Genomic DNA, 25151 nt, shown 5'->3' on the forward strand with positions numbered 1-25151 from the left:
CTAATTAAGGCCATATCTTATTCAAATTATAGCCTGTCCATAGGGATCAGGCTCACACGTTTCATAAAGGGCTGCATATATGTTATTGAAATGATTTTTAGAAGCCCAATGCCTCCAACCTGATTGATAGGAGCTTACCACTTGGAATCTGGGACCTTTTGAATTGAGTTTTAAGATACTTCCCCTATGATCAAACTTCATGTCTTATCTCCCTTTTGCTTTACCCAATATGAGTTGAGGAGGTGTTTCCTCCCTACTCAAATTAAGATGAGAAGGGGCTCTGTTCAGCCTACTTGAGATGGAAAGAATCTGCGTTCCTTACTCATTTGCAATGAGATGGTGCTTAATCTGACTCTCCTTAGGTATGAAGAGGAGCCGCATCTCCATTTTTCTTTGGACAGAGAATAGTCTCATCTCATTTTTGCTTGGGACGAAGAAAAGTCTCATCTCTATTTTGCACTTAGACCAATTTTACCTTTCCTTAGCTCAATTTTCTATTTTCATTTCCCATTTTCAGACAGCCAAACTTCTCAATTTTCAAACTCCATCCAAATGAATCAATTCCTGCTTCAGAAATAGGATTTTGACTAATATTAGCATCAGCTGGGTAAATTTTCCTCCACAAACTAACAAATATTCTTCCATCTCTCTCTTTCTACAGTTTTAATCACTTGCTCTGCAGTGTCTCACTTACCTAACACTTTAAACCACAGCTATGAGACATAGACTCAATTGGGAATCGGCGAGTGGGTTTTTCACTCAGACTCCAATTCCCCACTCATATTTGGAAAGTTGAAAAACATCAAAGATAGAGATTTCTAAAGATTTCAAAGTTTTCACCATGCGCTCTTCAATAAATCAAGAAATTTATCGACGAGAAGCTGCCTTGATCACATACAAGTATACATCAATTAAATAAAGACAAAAACAGATTTGACTTTAAGGGAAAAACATTTTGAGATATATAAATTTTCTCTAGCACTTAATCATTTTTCAATAATACATGGCCCAAAACAACTTATACTTTTGCTTTTCAACACCAGAAAAAGGGTCTGAAGGCAGCACCGCCCCTTGCAAATGACGAGAAGCAGCACCCCCAGAAAGGTCAAAGGTCAGCCCCCTAGTGCACTCTTGATAATGATACAGGGAAGGGTTAAGGGATAGAGCTCCTGCCACCAAGCCCAAATAAAAGCCTTTGGGATGACATAGACCTTCATCCTTTGGGACCACGTAGACCTTCACGGTGCAGGTCATTTCATAATTTTATTGTTTTCAACCAAACTTCAATATTTTTATCTTTTTCTAATTTTCATAAGCGCATCACTTTTAACAAAGCTTCAAACTTTAGTGTTTTCAGTTCTTTATCTTCCTTTTACATATTTCAGGCCCGACATAGCCAAGCTCAAGCAAAACTTGTGCTGGACCCAACTCTCAAATCTCTAGGCCTCAGTTCACTTGACCCATCTTGGGACTCACCAAGTCTGGGCAAGACCTGGTGAATCTTGCAACTCTGCTTAGAACTACCAGTCACAAACAGTGACATAAAATTCCCTCTAGGTCCACCATTGATAGCTCGCACTTGTCCTTCTGTATTTACAGCTTGGTTAGGAAAATATAATTCAGCAGTGTAACAATGTCAAATAAAAGCAATGCTTTGTCATCTATGAATGTAAATAACAGTAATAAATAAGATGCAAATGATAATTTTCCATGATCAAGAAAAGTTAACATAGATATGAGCCTGGGGTTATCATCAAACCCCTTAATGATACCTATTCAAAATGATAGTAACCAAATTAACTTGATCAATTATGCAATTGGTAATTAAAACGTGGTTACTTGAAATTAATTATAATAAACACAAATACTCTTTATCAGTGTCTTGGTACCTTGGAAGAGAACATTTGGAAGAGTGGAGGAAATGTGGCCAACGAGTATAGATATTCAATTTCTAGATAGAAAATCAAATAAGAAATCAGAACTTGTAATATAAAACCTGAAAAGAAAAGTTAGCAAAAGCAACCAAAGTCAAGAAAGCTGTTATTGCAAAAACAAAATTGTCAACAATTATCAAATCCGGTGTCATAGAAGCTTTGACAAAATTAAACAATGCTAAAAAATATCATCGAAGTTCATGAAAGAAAGTGGAGGAAAACTTAACAACACTTGATGGTACAAATTCAAGTAAGCCTGAGAGAGTATCCATTACATGGAAGAAAATCAAGTGGAATTAGTAAGATGCATGTCAGTGGGCACATAAAGAGACATAAAACTAGATCTGCGAAAATGCCATGGCAGAAGAAAGTAGAAACCATAGAGCATACAAAGAGCGTTTAATAGCGTGTATTAATAGCTTAGCCTGCACAAAGGTCACAAACAAAAGAAGAAATGGCATGTCTAAGTGCACTTCCTAGTAATTGTTTACTAGATGGATTGTTTCTTTGCATTGCATTTATGTGTAATTTAAAAACTAGATTCTTAATGATTTCCAATTTAACCACATTGGGCATTAGAATGACATATAACATGTTCATTTGTGACCTCACCTGCAAAATTTCATCTCCAGAATGCTCTAGCTCCCGCCAAAGGATGTCACTGCATGTTTCCTGCATCCAAATATAATCATCTTTCTGCCCTTTCGTGTAAATAGGAGTTGAAAAAATATTATGAGCAATGCGCACGGGATAAAATCTATAAGAAAATGAGTTCTAGAGAAGAAATTCAAAAAATAATTTATTAAAATATATTTCAAAGAGGTTGGTTAGATACTGCTGATTAATTATGCCTTATCATGTCCAAAATCAAATTGTGCATTCGCTGAACTTCAAAAAGTAAAGTAATTCAGCGACTAATTTAATTATTAGAACTGCTCATTCATTATGCTTTATTATGTCCAAATCAAACTGTGCATTCACTGAACTTTAAAAAGTAAAGTTATTCTAAAGCATTAAATAGTTCACTTAAAAGCAAACCTTCAAAAATGTATTTCAAATTTTCACCAACATGGCATGTTATTAAATTATTTTTAGCATCCTAGGTTCTTTTATATTTATCTCATTCTTCTAGAATCTTAGTTAATGGTCATTTAGGCTTTCCTTTTGTTTTCTTAATTTGGTCTATATTTTTAGACAGTCTTTATTTAGACAGCTTTGCTTTTTACATGACCTTTTTTTTAGTGTCTGAAACTCTATTTAAAAGTGCAATTTGTTAATACAATTATTCCATTTCAATGTTTCATGGTATCAAAGCGGGAGCCGATCTAGGTATGACTCCCTTATAAGAGGGTTTTATTAAAATAAAACTTTAAAAATTATCTATTGGGTTTTAACAATTTTTTCATCAAAAATTTATCTAGTGTGCTTTCATAATTTTTCCCCTTCATAAAAAAAACATTTGTTGGGTTTCACTATTTCTCCTCAAAAATTAAATTTTGTATTCTTTCATTTGTGCTCTGATTTTGTTCCTAGTTTTGATTTATTTTTTACCTCAAAAATCACGTTTGGGTTTGATGATTTTTCCCTCAAAAATCATGGTTGGTTTTGGTCATTTCTTTACCTCAAAAAATTGTTTATGGTTTTTGTAATCCGCAAAGTACACTTGGGATTTTATGATAGGTCTTCCTATTTTAGGGTTTTTACCGTGTTTCGCAAAAAAATGATGCTTTATAAAATTCAAAGCATAGTATCTTGCAGTTTGTTTTGGGGCATTTTGCTCATTTGCAAAGTTTGGACTGTTTGTTGATTCTTCCTCAAAATCGTGATAGCTGTTCTCAGTGTGTATCTTTGTTCCCAAGGATAGTTCGGTTATCCAATGTTAGGTTGGCTGGGTTTGTGATGATTTTTTTGTTAGAGGCTTTGCAGATTTTGTTTGAAGTTCAGTAATTGGTAAAATACTTGCTTGTTATTAACAGAGACCGAGAAGTCTATATACACAAAAGAATTATTACAATAATAGATAAGCTTCTATTATTAGTTAATGGTTATCTATTTGTAATCTATTGTAAATATTAGAATATTTCTAATATTAGTTAGTTTGTAGTTGTCTATTAGCTTTCTTTAGCTTTCTTTTAGCTAGAATAGAATGTTTTTATTCTTTACAATCGTTTCCTAAGGAAACCTCGTTTTATTCTTTTGTATATACTGACCTCTCAATCTCTGTTAGTATCAAGCAAGCATTTTACCAATTACTCCGTAATATGGTATCAGAGTCAATACTCTAAATTTTTCAAAAATAATTATAATTTCTTGGTTGAAATTATCTGCCTTTTATTTTCGAAATTATTTTCATGCAAAATTTGCTTCCAAAACCTTTGGTTCGACTAGGGTTTTATGCCAAAACATTGTGCCATTAGGTTGTAACTTCCGCGATTTTTTTGGTCTGCAAACTCGCGCCCTTATAACTGCAACTAGCGCGACTGGATCCTCTCAAAATCAAGGGTTATTCTTTGTTGTTCACGTGGAGGTCTGTTGGGCCCCATTTTTCTGCAACTCACACCTGTTAGGATAAACCACGGACAGAAATAAAAACTACATGCAAATATAACCAATAACAAAAATAATAGAACACACAGAAATGAACACAAGGCACCAAGATTTAACGTGGTTCACCCAATCCCTGAGCTACGTCCACCAAACAGCAAGTCCGATCTTATTACAATCCAGTGATTACAACCTGATTACAATCCGTAATCCCTTACAGCTCAATACCGCCACAAGAACCAATTTTGTATCACCACACATAAAAAATACCCAACCCTAAGCCCTTTTTATACAAGTATTAAACCGCTTTAGGGTTATAACATGTCGGCCATATGTCGGCCATAATATGTCGGCTACCATGTCGGCTACTTCCAAAAAAAAAAATTTTCGGGGAACCCCACTATTTATGAAGTATGTACAGTACTTTCCTGATCAGTCACCACAATCTAACAACACCCATATTTTTATGCCAATCGCATCCAAATTTCCCTAAAAATTGCACGTCTAATTTGTGGCCCGTTTTTCCTTTTTTTGTTAAAAAAAGTGGTCATTTTTTGCCTATTTGGAGGTGTCTAGGGTTTTTACAAACCTCTAGTCTTGATTCTTGCCCAAAATCTGCTATTTTCTCTACAAATCCACCATTATTTTGAAGCTTTTTTGCAGCCAAGTCCGTTTTTTAAAACCTAAACTTTCAATACCAGATCAGAAATATTTTTACATATTCTTGGTGGGTTTTTTAGAGCTCAACTGGGTTGTCGTCCATTTTTTTGGGTGCCTCGATTTTTGAGCCAACGGATCCAAAAACTAACAACATTCTTTCTAGGTTTTTGGAGCTCTCTACTGGGTACTTCATTTTTTCTAAAGTCTTTCACTTTTTTGCCTCGAAGTACATGCCTTCACAAATTTTCACGCTTTTCATTAAAAAACATGTTATGGCATCTATGACTAATAATTTGTTCGAGGGAAATCAAAAGTTCAACAAGCAGAATTATGGAACATGGACACAACGGATGCTAATCATCTTCAAATATAGCAACAATGTATGGTGGTTCTAGTTCTCAGCAGAAATCCTCTACTCTAGCTTCAGAAAGCCCCTAGAAGAAGAACATTCAATGCAATTATTGCCACAAATTTGGTCACTCCTATCTAAGCAATCTAGTTCACAACCCACAGCGAACAATGCGGAGCATTTTAAGCAGACAAAATCTATCTTACGCTTTTTAACAGCTTGGTGTTGCGGATAGACTAACCATTAAGGGAGGGTATTACAATAATAGATAAGCTTTTATAGTTAATGGTTATCTATTTGTAATCTATTCTAAATATTAGAAAGTTTGTAGTTATTTGTTAGCTTTCTTTAGCTTTCTTTTAGCAAGAATTGAATGTTTCTATTCTTTACGATCGTTTCCCAAGGAAACATCACTTTATTCTTTTGTATATATTGACCTCTTAGACTCTGTTAATATCGAGCAAGTATTTTACCAATTACTTTGTAATAAAAATAAAGCAATGCTTCCTTAAGAAACGATCGTAAAGAATAGAAATATTATATTCTAGCTAAAAGAAAGCTAACAAATAACCACAGCTAACTAAATATTAGAAACATTTTAATATTTACCATAGATTACAAATAGATAACCATTAACTAATAATAGAAGCTTATCTATTGTCGTAATATGGTATTAGAGCCAATACTTTAAATTTTTTCGAAAAAATTATAATTTCTTTCAAAATTATTTACTAAAACATTTTCGACATTATTTCTGAGATTTTCTCTACAACCCGCCTAGGGTTTCCCTTTTTTTTTTTAATTCATTTGTTCAAACCTAAGTTTTGGCTAGGAGTTTTTGGAGACAAGGTCTGCAAAATCGCACTTTTTTTCTCAACTCGGAACTAGAAAAATTTCTTCTACAACTCACAATCTCCTTTTCCCTGGAAAATCGTGACTAAATTTTTGCTTAGGTTTTCTACAAATTGCGACTGCATTATTTGCTAAGGTTTTAGCAAATTGCGTTCGTATTTTTTTGGCTCGTTAGATTGCAAAAATCGAGACTTCTCTGGACAATATTTTCTACACATTGTGTGTCTAAAACCCGCATCTGAAGCAACTCACAACTGGTATAAAACGTCTGCAACACCATTTTCTGAGGTGTTTTTCTTCAATCATTTTTTTGCTGGTAGCAGGTCTGTTAAAATCACGATTTTTAGGGTTAAGAATCTCATTTTTTGGTGTCAAGTTCAACATCTCCTATGACATTTCAGCAACTTTTTTTTGTGCAAACATCTAGCTGTTTGCTAATTGAAATAACCATTTTTCTGCATTTTTTTTGCCTCCATTGCTGTCTACTAGGGTTTTCTTCAAAAACCTAATTTTTGGGCTCAAAAAAAATTTTGATTACAAATCGTTGATGGGTTTTCAAGAGCTCAACTGGGTTGTCCGATTTTTCTAGGTGCCTCAATTTTTGAGTCAGCAGATCCAAAAACTGACAACATATTCTTTTAGGGTTTATTTCTATTTTGGGTACCCCTTCAAATTTTCTGGGTCTTCGATTTTTTTGCCTCAAAGAACGTGCATTCACAAATTTTCACGCTTTTTCATTGGAAAACATGCTATGGCATCATTGACTAACTCTGCTCAAGAGCAATTCAAAATTCAATGGTTAGAATTAATGCACCTAGAAGCAGCAAATAATAACAATTTTTGAATATCGGAATACCAATCAAATTGTTTTGTGTTACATAGCATAATCAAGAGGCAATAATGCTTCTCAAATCATCCATAGTTGATGATCAGCTCTCTCAGATTCCATCCGACAAGACAGCTACCAAGATATGGGCACATCTAAAAAATCTTCATGAGACTTCTTATAAAAGCAAAGCTTTCTTCTTGAAGAACACTCTATATTCTATTATCATGGATGAGCGAACCTCGTTCTAGGCTCACCTGAATAGGATTCAGGAAATCTGTGATTAGTTGCTTGCCATTGGTCGCAAGATGGAGGAAGAGGACATTGTGGTTATCACTCTCCGGAGTTTACCCAAGTCCTACGAGCATATTATCAAGACAACATCATGTCTTCTAGTGTTGATCTGAAGTTCACCGATCTCTTCACACTTCTGCTTCAACAAGATCGGTGGAAACAACAGTTCAATATCAGTTCCACCTCCACCTCCACAGAGCAAGCCTTTGTTGCTAAATCCTTTCAAAAGGATAAACGCAAGCCTTAGCAGTCTTCTTAACAAAAGTCCTCTACTCCAGCTTCAGATGGCTCCCGGAAGAAGAACATTCAATGTAACTATTGCCACAAGTTTGGTCACGTGAAGGTTGAATGTCGGAAATGCTTAGCTACCCAATCTATGCAATCAGGTCGGCAACCCAAAGCGAACAATGCAAAGCACACTGAGCAGACGAAATCTGCCTTTGACACCTTCATGGCTAAAATACCTACAGATCATATGAAGTCATATGCCTAGTACATTGATTCAGGTGCCTCTCGTCATTTCACCCACCACAGAGATTGGTTCCTTACTCAGATTCTATTATTTTTGGTGGAGGAGAAGAGTACACCATTGTCGATAAAGGCAACATTCAGATTCAGCGTGCGGGAAGGAATCTCATTTTCCTCAATTTGTAACACGTTCCAAGGATGGAACTATATATACTCTCAGTCAGTTAGTTACTGTGACATTCTCCACAGTTGGATGTCACCTTCAATTCACATCAATGTACCATCACTTATAGGGCAACTCAGCCAATTGTTGTAGTTGGTCTTGAGGATCATGTTCTTTTCTGCCTTATTGATTCTGGTGATTCTCGGCACTTAGCTATGGCTGCTCGGCAGTCCTCTGTTAGCACACTTTGGCATCAGCACTTAAATGTGCATTATCTCTCTCAACTTGCTCAAAAAGAGCTTGTCCTCAGTGTGCCAAAGATTTAGACTCAACAACTTGGAGTTTGTGATGCATGTCAGGTTGGGAAGCAACAACAAGCACCTTGCCCCAGTGGCAATTCATGGTGAGCTTCTTAAGTGCTTCAGACTGTTCATGCCAATATCTACGGCCCTATGACCACTCCTTTTCTTGGGTCCAGGTATTAATTTTGTTTGTTGATGATTTCAATAGAAAAATGTGGGTGTATTTTCTTTAAAAAAATTAGATGCATTTCTTGTATTTTAGAAGTTCAAACCTTTAGTTGAAAAAAGAGTCTGGGAAATCTATTATTACTCTTAGGTCAAACAATGAGGGGGGAATTTTGTTCTAATGAAATCTCTAGCTTCTTGGATACTTATGACATCAAACGCCAATTAACCACACCCCACACACCACAACATAACAGTGTCGTTGAACGTCAAAACAGAACAATCACCGAGATGGCTCGATCCATGCTCAAACACAAAGATGTCCCAAAGAAGTTTTATTAAGATAATATCTTATACTTTCTATAATAGTCAACTACTTGTCTGTAGTCCGTCTTTCAGTCTAGATAGGAATGTTTCCTATCCCATCTCTTTTTTCTTCAGTCCAGATAGGAATGTTTCCTATCCTGTCTCTAGTTTTGTTTCTAATTCCGTCTTCAGTCTACGTTGTTTCTTTTAGAAACAACGTCCTTGTAATTCTTTCTAAGGAACACATTTGTTCCTCTGTTTATCAATCAATCATCTAGAAATCCGTTAATCTGCCAACTCTTCTTGAATCTTGTAACATGGTATCAGAGCAAATACTTCAAATTTCTGAGATTTTTCACATAAACCCGGCTAGGGTTTTAATTTTGTTGTGAAGACTTTTGTCTGTTCAAATCTTGGAGATCATGACATTTTTTTGACTAGGGTTTTCATTCAAAATCTAAAAATCCCGAACTGGAAAATTGCGCCATTACCACCTGCAAATTGCAATTTACTGGTATCCAAACTGGAAAATCGCGCCATTACCACCTACAAATCGCGATTTTGTTTGGATCTATTTTTTGGTTGCCAAACCACGATTTTTGGGTGTGATTTTTGGCTCTGAGTCTCTTCCATACCTATGGGTTCTCTCTGTGTATGGTCGGCCTGTGTCTGCCATTCAACGACGTCATCCAAATCTTCAAAATCCGCACTGCAACTTCGCGATTTTTAGGTCCAACGTCCGCCGGTTTATGGTCGTGTTTTTTGCCCGTTCGTGTGACTTCTAGGCATCGGTATTCTGATTTTCTCTGCATTTTTTTCCCTCCATCTTGCTATGACCTCCTTCCAGCATTGGTCAACTGTAAAACCATCATTTTTTTTGCTCAATCGACCTTCGAAGCTGACGGCTAGAGTTTTGCTTGAAACCCTACTTTTTGGGTCCAAACAATTTTTTTGTTTGCAGAGTCTTGGTGGGTTTTTCGAGACCTCAACTGGGTTGTCGTTCATTTTTTTGGGTGCCTCGATTTTCGAGCCAACAGATCCAAAAAACGACAGTAGATTCCTTCTGGGTTTTTCGAGCTCTCTTCTCGATCATTCTCTGATTCTTCTAGTTCTATATTTTTGCCTCGAAGAATGTGCCTTCACAGATTTTCACAATTTTCATTGAAAAACGTGCCATGGCATCTCTGACAAATATTCTGCTCGAGCATAATTCCAAATTCAATGGTCTCAATTATGGAACCTGGAAGCAACGCATCATCGCAATCTTCAAATATCGAAACACTGATCAACTTGTTTTGGGTGTTAGGCAGCGTCCGACTTCTCCGGGTCTTGATCAAGATACATGGGATCTGAACAATCGAGAGGCAATAATGCTTCTCAAACTATCCGTAGCTGACGACCAGCTTTCTCAAATTCCATCTGGCAAGACAGCTGCCGAAATCTGGACACATCTAAGAGGTCTTCATGAGACTTCCAACAAGAGCAGAGCCTTCTTTCTGAAAAAAATCTGTTTTCTATTGTCATGGATGAGCGCACCTCGCTCCAGGCACACCTGAATCGGATTCAGGAAATCCGTGATCAGTTACTTGCCATCGGTCGCAAGATGGAGGAAGAGGATATTGTGGTAATCACTCTTCGAAGTTTACCAAAATCCTATGAGCATTTTATCGAGACTCTCAACATCACATCTACTGGTGTTGATCTAAAATTCACTGATCTCTGCACCCTGCTACTTCAGCAAGATCGGTGGAAACAACAGTTTGGTAGCAGCTCCAGTTCCACCTCCACTGAGCAAGCCTTTGCTGCAAAATCCTTTCAACAGAACATTGGCAACCATCAGTCTTCTCAGCCTTCCCAGCATCAACCTTCTGCTCAATCCTTGGATGGCTCTACGAAGCAAAATGTACAGTATAATTACTGTCACAAGTTCAGCCATATGAAATTGAGTGTCGGAAACGTTTGGTTGCCCAAGCAAGGCAAAATGCTTCCCAACCAACAGCACAAGTTGTTGAGCTTCCTGATCAAGGCGAAGCTGCATTTTTCGCCTTCTGAATTTGTTTTTGTTTTTTTGGGTTTGTTGATTTTCTCCTCAAAAATCATTTCAAGTTGCCTGTAATACGCAAGGTTGTGTGAGATTCTGGGTTTTACTGTTTTTTCCACAAAAACGAAGTTTTGTAATTGCAACTTATTTTGAGTCATAGCACTCTTCTGGCAAAGCTTCTTGGTTTCAGCATTCTGTAGATCCAAGGAGGGTCTCAGTTATCACAGAATGTTCTGACATCCGTACGTTGACCATTAAGGGAGGGTATTAAGATAATATCTTATACTTTCTATAATAGTCAACTACTTGTCTGTAGTTCGTCTTTCAGTCTAGATAGGAATGTTTCCTATCCCGTCTCTTTTTTCTTCAGTCCAGATAGGAATGTTTCCTATCCTGTCTCTAGTTTTGTTTCTAATTCCGTCTTCAGTCTACGTTGTTTCTTTTAGAAACAACGTCCTTGAAATTCTTTATAAGGAACACATTTGTTCCTCTGTTTATCAATCAATCATCCGAAAATCCGTTAATCTACCAACTCTTCTTGAATCTTGTAAGTTGATCGGTGTTTCAATCTTGTTTTGAATCTTCCTGAATCTTCAAACTAGAAAAAAGCTAGATCCAGGAACCTAAATCTAAGATTTGTTGACCCTGAAAATTGAGGAGCCTCTGGTAAAGGTCGACCTCAACCTGCTCTATATCAAAAACTTGAAATCCGAAAGTGCAGCAGAAATCTAAAACCCTGGTTCCAAAATACAAATTCTCTGCTTCGAAAAACTATAGATCTACTCCTACACATGAAAATTGAAATTTGTTGGCGAGGGAGCTTGCCTTGGTCATGCTCTAGTTTAGAAATTAACCTTGAAATGAGAAATTATGTATATTGATGAATGATATCAATGCAAATATTCACAATACTTGCCAAACCTCTATGGATGGATCCAAATCCGCTATCCACAAAGATGTATTGTATATTGACAAATTATGTAGAATGTGGGATGTCCCCAGACTCCCCACCAATGCAATAGATGTACAAGTGCCAAATCATAGATCCACAGATGTAAGTATGCTCTTGAACGATTGAAAGTTTGAATGCTTGAATGCTTGTGCAAGGTTGATGAATGTGAGTCTCCTTCCTTGATGGCCAACTCCACTCTTGTAATGTCCCCTTTTTTGACAGGCACCAGCTACTTATTTTATTTTAGCCTTTATTTTCCTCGGAAGCTAAAAATGAAGAAATAAGGGGGAAAAGATATATTAAATTAATTACTTATAAAGTTACTAAACAATGAAATATTAAAAAGTAACTTTATATTTAATTGATTTAATATTAAAGTGACTAACATAACAAAATATCAAAAAGTCACTTAAAAGAATAAACTGTTGGATTCCTCTAGAAGCTTCTTGGAGTTGCTTGTGAAATCTTTATAAGGAGCCTTTGGGGGGTCATTTTACACATCTTGAGTTGCATATTCATCTATTGTGCTGAGAGCCTTAGTGCTTGCATACTTGCCTGAGGGTTTGAAGACTCTAAGGTGCCAATTTCGGTTGTGAGATATCAACCCTAGTTGGGAGTGGAGGAATTGGTATTCAACCAATTCATTTGTGATTAATTGGGAGATAATATTCAGTGATTTTTGTTCAGCCCGTGCATCTAATTTTTGACATCAGTTGGCAAGGAGAAAGGTTTTAGTTTTCGCAACGAATCCGAAAAAGCAAAGCGAAAAAGCAGAGCCAAAAAAGCAGTCCAAAAAAGCAGATCCGAAAAAGCAAGCCGAAAAAGCAAAGCCGAAAAAGCAGTCTGAAAAAACAAATCCGAAAAAAGCAAAGCCAAAAAGCATGTCATCTCAACTACTTATTCCAGGTTCTTTTGGTATTTACATTTGGCAATCGTAGATGGATACCTTTGACAAGTAATATATGTCTTTTTGTTACCAAAGTATTCAGTCATTGTGAACATTGAAGTATTGAAGGCAAATCAATTTGATTCAATTGTTCAGTTTGTATGCCAAATGTTTGTAAAAACGTCTCATTGCATAGTCATAGGATGCATACCAAGTGTTTGTGAAAATACCTCTTGGCTGTAGGTGTACATTTTACATCATAATTTCATGTACTTGCATTTGGAAAATAATAAAAAGAAGTTGCATGTCACTTTGATTTCCAATTACTTATTTTGCAATCATTTGTATTCATCAATATCATTGGCATTCAAAAATCATAGCAAAACAACAAACATCAGCAAACTGAGGCTGCAAGGGAAGTGTTTGACAAAATTCCTAAGGCAGAAAAACAGGGATAAAACTTCAAAAATTGTCAAGGCACTTTACCACTCTCCAATCAAGAAAGAACCTAGACCTTGAGAAGGAAATACATAAATGATGACATGAAATGAGGGTCTTCAATAAATCCTTGCTTGGTAGATTTGAAATCCTTGAATGCACCTTAAAAGATTGCTTACAAATAATGACTCCAATGAAAGCAGGATTGCTTGTATGTGTACTAAATCAGTAGCTTGCATGAAGAATGGATCTCGTGGATACTAATGGATGATCAAATGAAGTAAGAAAGCCTCATTTTATAACAATTTTGGGATAAAAGTTGAAAGCGTCAACTACACTTGGCAGGAAAACAATTTGAAAACCCAAATGAGCCTAGGATCCCGAGGCAAAATACCTCAAGTTGAGGTCAACCTCGACCTCGACCCAAGAGACCTCCTACATCGGAATGCTCTTCAAGATCTTAGGGATGGAGAAACAATGGTCAAAAACAAACAGAAATCCAGAAAAAGACAGCCGATCGAGCATACATACATCCCTAGGAGATCGCCAAAAGGGAGAGCTAAAAGGTCCGACAAAGCAAGTGTACATTTTCAAAGATGGTACAATTAATAATAATAATTGGAGCCACTTGGAAGAGTGGTGTTCCTTGGTTAAGGGGTGCCACAAAACGTATAAAGGAAGATTACTCTCTTGACAACAATATATATCACACATGAATAAGAAGTGCTCGAGGGAGACATTCGAATATTGTCTATGATTGGGAGGGCAATCATTGCCCGGGGTTAAACAAGCACAACAGAAACAACATGGTATAAAAGAAGATGACAATCTTGGCTTCATATAAATTTTGATGACATACTATGCTAGCAATATACAGCTCGAGAGGAGTAAAAATGAGGAGGTTGTGATTCTGAAACAAGAGGGGCCAATGGACTATAAGCAGCAAAAAGGTTTGTTCTTGCATCACACATCAGAAATGTAGAAAAACTATCATCATGTTTGCTTGCCAAATCAAGCAAAAGCCAGAAAAACAGATAATAAGTGTCATAAAAATCCCCTCATGACCACAAGCACGAGGGAAACCTAAGCTTGAAGAATTGAGTGCTTCACATTGTATTTGGACAGTATTCAAAACAAACAAGGAACTGTTTCAAGAGCACCACAATCACAAAAGTGGTGCCTCAATTGTCAAAACTAAACACCAAGCCGATAAATTATCTTCTTTAGAAAGACTGCTAAATCTTGTCGATACAGGTGTTGCCTATTTTCGTCTACTATAGAAAATGAAATGTCTATCCAAGCTAAGGATTTATCACGCTCATGATAAAATTTATGTTAACCGGGGATATGTTTCCGGCAAAATTTGACCTGTCCTCATTTCCAAGACGTCCCGAAAACTCGGAAACCTTTCCCTTGGCTATCCCATTAATTAATGTTTCAATTTTGATAATTTGTTTGATTTCCACTCTCATGTGAACTCTAAACTTAAATTATTTAAGAAAAACATTATATGTTAAGGTTTTATAGTATATATAAACATGCTTTATTCATGTTTTTATATGTATATTTAAAATTTCTCTATATATTTTAAATTTTCCCTATTTTTTATATAGTTGTTCCCACCATCTTCCCTTGTCATCCCCTACATCAAGAAAAAAAATTGTCCCAGAAACCCGTTTCCCCGTCCCCCTATCCCAGAAACTTGAGGTAACATAAGATAAAATAAGCTTTGCAATATGGAGAATTGAAGACGCACGCAAAGTGCTTGACTAAATGCTCCATCAAGATGATATATCATGGTAATCTATGCTTTAAGGACATATACAAAATGGGAGATATTAGGAAGAATTATTATATTATCGATATGACTATACTGAGCTCTAGTTCAATACACATTGTTGTAGAGATGAGCGACTATAGCATATTATTTGGTTCTACGAAAATTGAGAATCTATCTTATGATTGAACCAAATACTTATTTGGATTTTTTGGCAACACTGATGCCACATGGAGAAATAAGATATTGGGAGTAGAAAAGCCAACATCATAGCAAAGTATGGGAAGACAGGAGTCTCTGTATCATCCAAGCTTTATGAGATATAACTTTGCACGCTAAGTATCAAGTGACTATTAGCTTGAGTCATTCAGGGATAGATGTCATATTCCTAGAAACGTCCAAGTTAGTTAGAAATATACCTTACCATACCGAGAACATCTATTGAAATGCTTGGAAGTCAACGAAGAGTCCAGAACAAGAAGAATATATTTCCGATATCACTGATTATAAGTTCTAGGCATCCACATTAGTTCTGGTAGTATAAAAAGTTGTTTCAGAATCTCTACATTTTGCCTAAGAGAGATTGTGTTTTCTTTTGATTTTCTGATTAAACATTGCAATTAAACGGTGTATATTTTGACTAAGACTTGACATTAGTGAACAGAAGTATATAACGTAATAGGTATTTCTGATAGGATATGGTTGATATGAGAAGTTATGACAAGGTATTTGAGTGAGTTATCTAAGCTACGGCTAGTGATTTGTTTTAGTCAGCTCAGTATATGTCGCACCAGCAACTATTGTTTATGACAAAGTCAATATAAAATATAAAGGCACAATTATGTCCACTAACAAACAAAGAAACTAATATTTTGATTGATTCATTAAAGAGAGATAATATGAACAAAATCACAACAATGTATATGTGATTTATATTTTACGCTGATTTCAAAAAAAGACAAAATAAAAGGGACAAAGCTTGATCTCTTAACAGAGAAGGAAATCAAATTCTGAAAACAAATCATTCTATGTCAAAGGAATGGACAAAAAGACCACGTAGAAGAGGTGTGAGTCCATGGGAATCAGTTTATTAAAACAAGCATATGTTATTATTTTATATTGAACAATCCTCTATGAGGTTTAAAAAGCACTGATGGAGATTAAATTAATTAAGGAATGCATTAACTTATCAAGTGGTTAAAGAAGAAAAGGTGGCTAACAAATAATGTGACTGTTCAGTTGTAAAAGACATGTCACTTTTGAAGAAAATATACATAAGGGTTATAGATGGAGAAGTATTATTTGTGGTGTGTTATGCGAAGAACAATCATGTATACACCAGATTTAAAGAGAATATGCTATGAAGATCTAAGGTGATGTATATGAAGACTTGGTAAAAAACATTTTGAATAAGAATGTGGTTCAAAAACTGCTGGATCACAGATGGAAATGACTCTGATCATGATAGTGATATGACTGTTGGCCACCGTCAATGGTTTTGTCAACCACTGCTCATAAAACATGGAGTCAATGAGTTTGACTCAAAAACTACATAGTTGAATCCTGATGGTAATATCACAATTTGACATGTGAAAAATATCTCCTACTTATCAATTGATGAGCTTAAGGGGCTTTCTAATGAATGGTTCATAAGGCACAACACTTGGTCAAGGTTTTGCAATTGGGGTTGCAAGCAGAGTGGGTTTAACCATGGAGGAAACTCTGTAGTTAAATGCGCTCAAGCTTGAAGCTTGAGTAGTACTAGGATAGGTGACCTCGCAGGAAGTCCTGGTGCTTCACTTCTATGAGCATCACCTAGATCCAATGTGGGTTAAGTGTTCCATCCATTGTCATGAGAGATGGGTTCTATGAACCACAACTCATGAAAGATGGGGTCAATGAATCTGACTCACAAAACTATGCAGTTGAATCCTGATAGCAATATCAGTATTATCTCATTTTCAGCATATAGCAAAATCAGAGATAAAGATCTCTATCACAGCTACAGTCTTCAAAATTAAGTACGACCCTTCAGATTATTCTCTTCCATCGATCAATATCTAATATTTATTTTATAATCTCCATCTACTTTTCTCTTAATTATTCTCTTACTTCTATTTTTTAGTATACTCTTATTCCCCTGATTGGTGCTCATTGATTGAGTTTGAATTTAGCTTTTATATCTCCAAATCCAAGAGGTGGCAGCTTTTGGAGTTGACAAGTCATTTCCTTTCATTATATTTGATGCTTTCATTAATTATATATTATTATAATTGGTTACTATGCATTTGTTGTTATATTCTAATTTTACTATTATTAAATCCTATTTTCAAATAGGGGACATCACACCTTCTTGAGAAGTTTGATTGAGTTGCTTCTCGTTTTAACGTCTGATTTTAATTATCAAAAAATCTTACTTGAGTGCTTATTCCTCTTTGATTGTTGAGCTAATACATGTTTGATAACTTGAAAGAAGTTTCTTTACAAAGCATCTAATGTTTCCTATAATTATGTAATGATTTAAAGGTGATGGCTCAGCCCCCTCGTTATCTTGTTACTTAAACTCAGTCCTTATCTCTATTCAAATGTACTAGCTGAGTGGTGGGGGCAGTCCCCACTTCATCTAGTTACTCTTCCATTTATTATCATATTATACTAACAAAGTGGCAATGGTCTTAAACCCCCACTCCATCTAGTTGATGTTGAAAGCATTTCTAGATGTTTTATTATCTCACACGTAATCTAAAGCTAACAATCAGCATGTTACTCTTAATTAGTTTTATATATTGCGTCATGTAATTAAAAAAAATTCAGGGGTGGTTATTACATATCTCTTGCTATTATTCAGGTCAAAGACTCACAAATACTTATCTTGTACCTGCATTTATTTATAGCAGATTGTTGCAAGGAATATTAATGTGGCCAAGAAGTCAGAGAGATTCAATAGATAGCAATGCTCACTTTAAACCAACCATGATTTCATTCACTTGCAAGCATAATTGAAGAGTTTATAAAATTCTACATTCCAAGAAACACAATTGCCTAGTTCAACCAAAAAAAAAAAATCGTTCAATCATCACCACCTCCACTTGAAGCTGAAGAAAGCTCAAGGTTATACTTTTAATATATTTGCACTTGTAGTTATAAATTGTAACCATTGTTTTTGTTTCAGTTTCAATTCCAAATCTCATTTATATAAGAAAAAAATCAAGTGCCATTAAGGAAGGCCAGCCAATTGAACTTGATGAGATAGATTCAACTTTTGAGTAAATTGCAAGTGGTGATGTCGTACTCAATCTTAATGATTTTGATATCCTAACAGAGGCTAAAATTGATAGTGAATGGTTAAAGGACTTAGGAGTGACTCTTGCCTACGAGCTTCATCACCAAGACTTTGATGCCCTGGAGTCATTGTCTATGTCTTTATTTTATAAGATTTTCTACTTACTTTGTAGGTTTGACTTCATACCAAAATAGATGCAATCGGAATGTTGAAGACTATTTTCTAGTTATCATTTATGCATTGTACAATGCAATGCAATCAGCAATCTGAACATGAGTGAGAAAATGTATATTCCACAATTCATGGGCAGTGCCATAAATTTAAAAATCAGCACATTTTTCTCTCCGCTTTTGCTCATTTCTGTGATTTTTGAAAATCCTGCTTTTCCCAATCAAATCCTCATTTTTTTAAAAGATCTAAACTTTTTGATCTGCCGATTTTTTCTCCACAAGATTTCTACTGCTTTGCTTAAACCACCACGCCAGTTCTTCCTTAGAAACCTCAATTTTAAGCGAATCTTCCTTAAAAGCCAGACACTTAAAGAGGTTGTTTGCCTGAAAAATAACTTAGTAATCATCACTCCAGCCAGAAATGAGATCCTGGTTCTAAGACCATTAAATGTAGGCAATTACATCGATACAGCTCTAGTGAAAGATTCAACATGCTACACGACACAAGGAGGTGATCAGCTTGATGATGAACCATGCTCACTGTGATCTCCATGTTTATAAAGGCCGCACCTACAACAGGCTGGGTGCAAGTTTCAGCCAAATTTGGCATAGTACAAACCCATTGGAAACGACTTCTCAGCCTGGTGCTCTTACAATTTAATGGCACCTTCCAATGTGGAAGAAAATATAAAAATTTACGTAGCAAAGGGAATGCAAATTTATAAGAAACTAAGCCTAGCGGCCTTATAAGACTGTGGCATATTCCAAAGTCGAGGAAAATGTAAAAATGCACCTAAATATTTTAAATTTTGTATTAAACTACAGCAAAAGAGTTGCTGCAAAGTGCATATAATCCCTAAAATGAGTTCAAATAACACATTCAAACTATTTATATGGGATAAGTTCTGTGTCTTGATTTTATTGATCATGGAGACCGTGTTCTGGTTTCTGTATACGAACGGGGTTTTCTTATGCTTCAATATAATGGGAGAGATGATGAGAAAATGCATTCAAAGAGAATATATGGGATAATTTCTGTGTCTTGATTTTATTGATCATGGAGACCGTGTTCTGGTTTCTGTATACGAACGGGGTTTTCTTATGCTTCAATATAATGGGAGAGATGATGAGAAAATGCATTCAAAGAAATATATGTATTCTTAAATATACACTTACAATGTGGACTTCGACATCAACTTGGCCTCCATATTCAGCGCATTTATCCCCCAGCAATACCACCATTGGCTTCCACCCACTCATCTTTATTTTTTTCCCTCCGTCGTCTTCTTCTACAAGAATTCAGGACTGCAAATAAACCCAAAGAAACCTTTGAAAAGAATGATTAAAGGATGATCAAAATACAAACGATTGGATGGTTAAAGAAATGTCCTGGAAGGTGGAAAAGCAAACAGCCCAGAGTTTACGGTTGATGGTATTCCACCACTGTTTGACTGCTCGCAGCTCACCTGAAGTGACTTGTTGATGAGAAAGTGGAAGTTCAACAAACGTTTCTCCCTCGACAGGCTTTAGAACCACGGGCGTCAAACCCTTAACATGAGGGTTCTTGCTTTTGCGAACATATGATCCATTTGGTAAACCAAGCAATCGCTGCAAGCTTATTCCGTTATTAAACCGTAATTGTTTGTCATGTCTTCATAGATAGCTTATACTTCCAAATTTGTTTTCTTAATGGTAGATTAGCACTTGCATCAAAAAGAGGTGCAAGGGGTACACCGATAGATTTTTTTTTCTAAAATCAAAGTCAAAGAGACGTAATATTAAAGGAAGGTTTAAAATTGATAGCATAAAATTTAGTTGTTATATAGAATTGAGTCACAAACACACTAATACCCTTTTTGGAGATTATAAAATTGTACAACTTCAAAATTTTACTTAATGTACGACATCCCAATTAAAGAGTTGGTTTGAATTGTACAATTTTTTAAATATATCTAGACATTCCCGTCCTTCCCTTCGGACGTTTCCTACTCCTACATCTTGAACTTAATCTCTTCAATTTCATGGAAGATCCATTTAATGGACCGAAAACTGTCCACCAAACTATTGTGGGCATTGTTAAGGAGGTTCATCCCTATTTCCCGCGCATTGTCACTAAGAATCACAAAAGTCAGGTCAATGAGTTCTTCCAACTGAATTTTGCCATCCCTTCCCTCCAAAACCTCTGAGTGGAATGTTCTCTAACTAAACCCATTTTCGTAGTGCTAGCATGAAAGTTCCTCCATGCAGTTTTCCTTCCTTTAGCATCAACAGTAATAGTGGTATTAGCCAAGCCCTCTTCCTCTTTTCTCTCTTCCAAAGCTTCGATATTGCTCTCTTTACCCTTACCAAGTGCCTTCTCAGCATCCTTCTTTCCACCCCTTTACTTTTTGACCGAGTTGTCATCCTTTCGGCTTACCTGAGCCTTATTGGTGCCCTCCTCTCTCACATTGCCTTCCTCATCCGTGTCTATCCCCTCTTCCTCATCCATGTCTATCCCCTCTTCCTCATCATTATAATCCTCCTCTGAGTTTTCCTCCTACTTTATCCTTCTCTATGTTCCTTTCCTTGGCTTCTTTCTCTTTTTCCTACCCATATCCTTCGTGATTTTAGCCACCTCCTCTTCATCATCCAAGTGTAGGCTAGCACTATCCTCTGTATCTGAAGGGAGGTAAGAGCTCTCTGTCTGCTCAGAAGAATCTACCTTCTGGGCAACAACCCTTCCGCGAGTTTGAGCTTTAAAATTCTTATATATGAGTAATAACTAACCCTCATGGAAGGCAGGATTAGCGTATGTTTTCTTCTTAAAATCCATAATACTCTTATTTACAGAGGAAAATAGGTAGAAGAGGATGAAATTTTTTGTTCCATACCTAAAATGTTTTAGGATAAATTTTATACTACTTGTTTCTATGTGGAGTCAATTACATATAATGAAAATACGATGTAAGAAAATAAAATTCATAAATGATATGTATACATTGATGCATGAAAAGAGTCACATTTTGTGAGTGAGAGGGTGCGCCCTTTCATTGTTGGTGTGAATCTTCATACTCTCGTGGATACCAATCTTGCAATCTCTCGTCCAATTCATTGTCCACTCAAAAATGACTTGTAGTGTTATTCTTTTATCCAAAAGGGGAGGACAAGTAAATCTCTAGGTGCTAAGATGATCAATCTAAAAATAAAGTGATTTTATTTGGTAGAATAATGGTAAGCTCATGGGTCTTTAGAAGGGATGTTATTATATTCTTCAAACTCTCATGGATGCTTAAAATCTTGCAATCTCTCCTCCAATTTATTGTCCATTCAAAAATGACTCATGGTATTATTCTTTTATCCAAAGGGGGAGGATGAAATATGTATTAAAAGGAGTATTTTTCCTTTCATTGGTGGATTAGATGGCACTTTGTATTTTGTTGACTATGATGGTGTGGTTATTCATATTAAGATATGTCACGTTACTCTATTTTTGCTAGTCACATCTCAAATTAATTTGTGCTAGACACATGTTGAACCAAATATTAGAATTCCTAAAAAAAGGAAAGGATAAAAATCATAGCTATAAATCAATAAGTACTTAAACTATGAATTAGAAGTAAGGATGTGTAAAGGAAGGTTCTTAATGGACTATGAATGCCCTTTCAACTACGAGTCGAAGAAAGGTTTGGCAAAACAAACCTAGTGAGCTATTCATGCTAATAGAAGGCTTTGATCATGCCCAATTTTTGACTCATCATACTACTTGTGATATCTCATTAAGGGCCTATTTAGAATAATTTGTTGATTTATTTTGGCCTTCTCTCCTCCCTTGAATTTTTTTTTGAATTTTTTTTGTGAATGTAGGAAAATTTCCTTATCACCTTAGTGACATATATCTTTGATAGGTATTTATTTAACTTCTTTTGTTATTATTTATTTATTATTAATGCTTCAATATATTACCCAAAGCGTACCTTTTTATAAATGTAACCATTGCACCTCATTGGTGTACAAGTTCTAGTTCTAATTTGTGAACTTTCTAGTTTGATATTCTAGAGATCTAATGCATAATCTTAGATTTGTAAACTAATAAGAATGCATAACCTTGTTGATAGATGTCAAAGAATAATTTTTTAGAGGATTTTATGGGTGTGTTAAAAGCCACACGTTCATGAGCATGATTTATGTTAATTATTTGTCTTACCACATTGTCTTTACCATTTTCCTTACTGTAGCTCATCAAACGAGGCATTTGGCACTGGGAGGGAAGTTACAAATGTTTGTAATGTGCCCTTGCCTATGATCATGTGGCCTTACAGTGGAAAAATAGTCCACATGAAGCAAATGCAAGTGGCAGGAGTAAACAAATTCTACAGCTTCTGCCAACATCCCTCCACCTGAGTCAAAATAGAAGTTTTTGAAATAGGGTATGGATGTCCATCAAGCACAGTTAGATCATTGTAGTGTTCTATAATGAATCCAAAAAAGGATCTATGGTATATAGATACCCCATGGTCAAGAAAATGAAAAAAATGCTTTATTTGGAAACCTAGACTTAACAAATTTGAAGAGTTGAAGCAAGCCCTCCCTTAAAGAAAGACCAAATTCAAACACATAGTCCATGACTTAATCATTCTTTGTGTAATTTAATTAACAAGAATGAAACCACAATAATCTTTCCTATAGCTAAATTGGAGAAGAGAAAGAGTCAAAAATATACCAAACATTGTAGAGGCGAAGGTTGTGGAGAACTTGACACTCTTAATGGATGCAAAAATGGTTCGCTCTTGATCATCACCAAGAAACATCACATTCATAGATTCTCCTAGTGGAGCAACACATTAAATATTCATGGACTCCAGAGTTGACATAAACAACATATCACTGACTATTATTAGAGGGAATTTGCATAAGAGCCTATTAGATATTGGTCTTATACTATCCATTGTAATCCTAAGACATAGTTGGATTCATCTATAATGGCAACACAGGCACTTGTAATACTCTGGAACATTCTTGTAGGAAAAGGAGCCCCTGGGTGAATAAAGAGTTATTTATCAAAGGACGCTGGGAGAGAAACTTATCATTATTGAGGAAGAAGCACTGGAACATGGCCAAAGCATTGCTAATACTTTTTGATGATGACTGTCAATATTTTTTCGCAAAAGCCATCATGTGATAAATAGGATTAAGATTTTATGAATAAATTGAAAAACTTGTTTTTGAGTATGGGTATGAATGGAAATCTTCTTTTTTTATGAATAGACCTTTTCTCAAAAATGGGGGGGGGGGCAGAATTTCAACTATATATATATATATATATATATATATATATATATATATATATATATATATATATATATATATATATATATATATATATATATATATATATATATATATATATATATATATATATATATATATATATATATATATATATATATATATATATATATATATGTATGTATGTATGTATGTGTATGTATGTATGTATGTATGTATGTATGTATTAACACAGTAAATTGGAAATGGTTTTTATGTTTATTTTATTTTCCAAACTCTCCCAAAAAAATTGCTTACTATACTATTATTGTTCGTTTTTTTCATTTTTTTAATAATAAGCATCATCCATGGAATCATTTTAACTATCCAATACTATACTACTATTGTTCAATTTATGATAACGTTGTTACTATTCAATTGCTTACTGTATTGTTACTATTCAATTTATGTTAAATATGCTAGTTTATTGTACTGCAATCCAATTTTTTTTAGCAAAAGCTATCACTTCCCCGTCTTTGTGAAATCGTCCAAGCATGTCTTCACATCTGTCAGGGTTGCACTTAACCACGTCTTCAAATTTGAAATCTGGGCCTTGGAGACTTTCATGTTCAAGTCGTTTGCTTCTCTGATCGATATGTTGATGTATTCCATAAATTCAAAATAAAGCACAATGTAATCTTCAAAAGCCTTGATTTCTTGAAGTTAGGGGGCTGCTTTCGATGCTAGATCAAAATAATTCAAGCAAAATTCTTTATGCTCACTCCTTTGATGCCCCAATACGATTGTAATATTGAAACACAAATCTTTGGATATGCTATCTTCTTGCAGGTAGAGTCGATGAGCTCCGTTCATTCACCATTGTTAAAAAATTTGCAATGCCCAACCAGGCAACCACATATAATGAAAAGATTTGACAAACTGTTATGACAAAGAGTAAAATTAGTGCATTGTACTAATCGATGAGTGTTGCTTTCCAACTCACTCTGAGCAATGTTAGAGAGGCGTACAGTACTTCAACTTAAAATATGCAAAGCTTAAAAAACTTTAATAACAAACCATCTACTGATAATCTAAAACCATTTACTGACAACAACTTTGTGGCATGAGACAAATCCCGATTGGAGGCAACTCCAGAAGAAAAGCCTATCAGCTAATTATGTTTCTATTAATAATAATATAATATAATATACAACTTTAAAAAATATCTAAGCTTTGTCATTAGTCAATTTATGATATTGCTATCACTATCAGGATTTAATTGTGCAGTTTTTTAGTCAAACTCATTGACCCCTTTTTCATGAGTAGTCATTTGCACGATTCCATCTCTGATGGAACACTACACAGTTAAATCTTGATAGCGATATCATAATTTGACTTGATATGGAAAAATATCTAATAGGGGTCAATGAGGCTAACTCAAAAACTACATAATTAATGTTGGAAATCTAATGGTAAAGTGAGATGCTAAGATAGGGG

The 25151-nt window shown here is 35.4% G+C and overlaps 1 protein-coding gene across 3 annotated transcripts in view; it reads right to left on the minus strand.

Annotated features, from left to right (window-relative positions):
- ABH1 (ARM repeat superfamily protein) overlaps positions 1 to 19931 on the minus strand; it is a 200801-nt gene extending 180870 nt beyond the window's left edge. The window contains exons 1-3 of one of the 3 annotated variants that reach the window (XM_089801895.1): positions 19877 to 19931; positions 19587 to 19699; positions 2547 to 2606 (exon numbers count right to left, since the gene is read on the minus strand). In XM_089801895.1, the coding sequence (XP_089658021.1) occupies positions 2547 to 2606; positions 19587 to 19670 (144 nt within the window). In that variant the 5' untranslated portion in view covers positions 19671 to 19699; positions 19877 to 19931. Of the gene's footprint in view, positions 1 to 2546; positions 2607 to 19586; positions 19716 to 19834 lie in introns of all 3 variants that reach the window. The other 2 variants (XM_089801893.1, XM_089801894.1) reach the window with 2 other exon arrangements.
- Positions 19932 to 25151: the final 5220 nt, after the last annotated feature.

This window comes from Cupressus sempervirens, chromosome 9 (assembly GCF_028749045.1).
Source record: "Cupressus sempervirens isolate cs-2001-9-10 chromosome 9, ASM2874904v1, whole genome shotgun sequence".
NCBI classification, from domain to species: domain Eukaryota; kingdom Viridiplantae; phylum Streptophyta; class Pinopsida; order Cupressales; family Cupressaceae; genus Cupressus; species Cupressus sempervirens.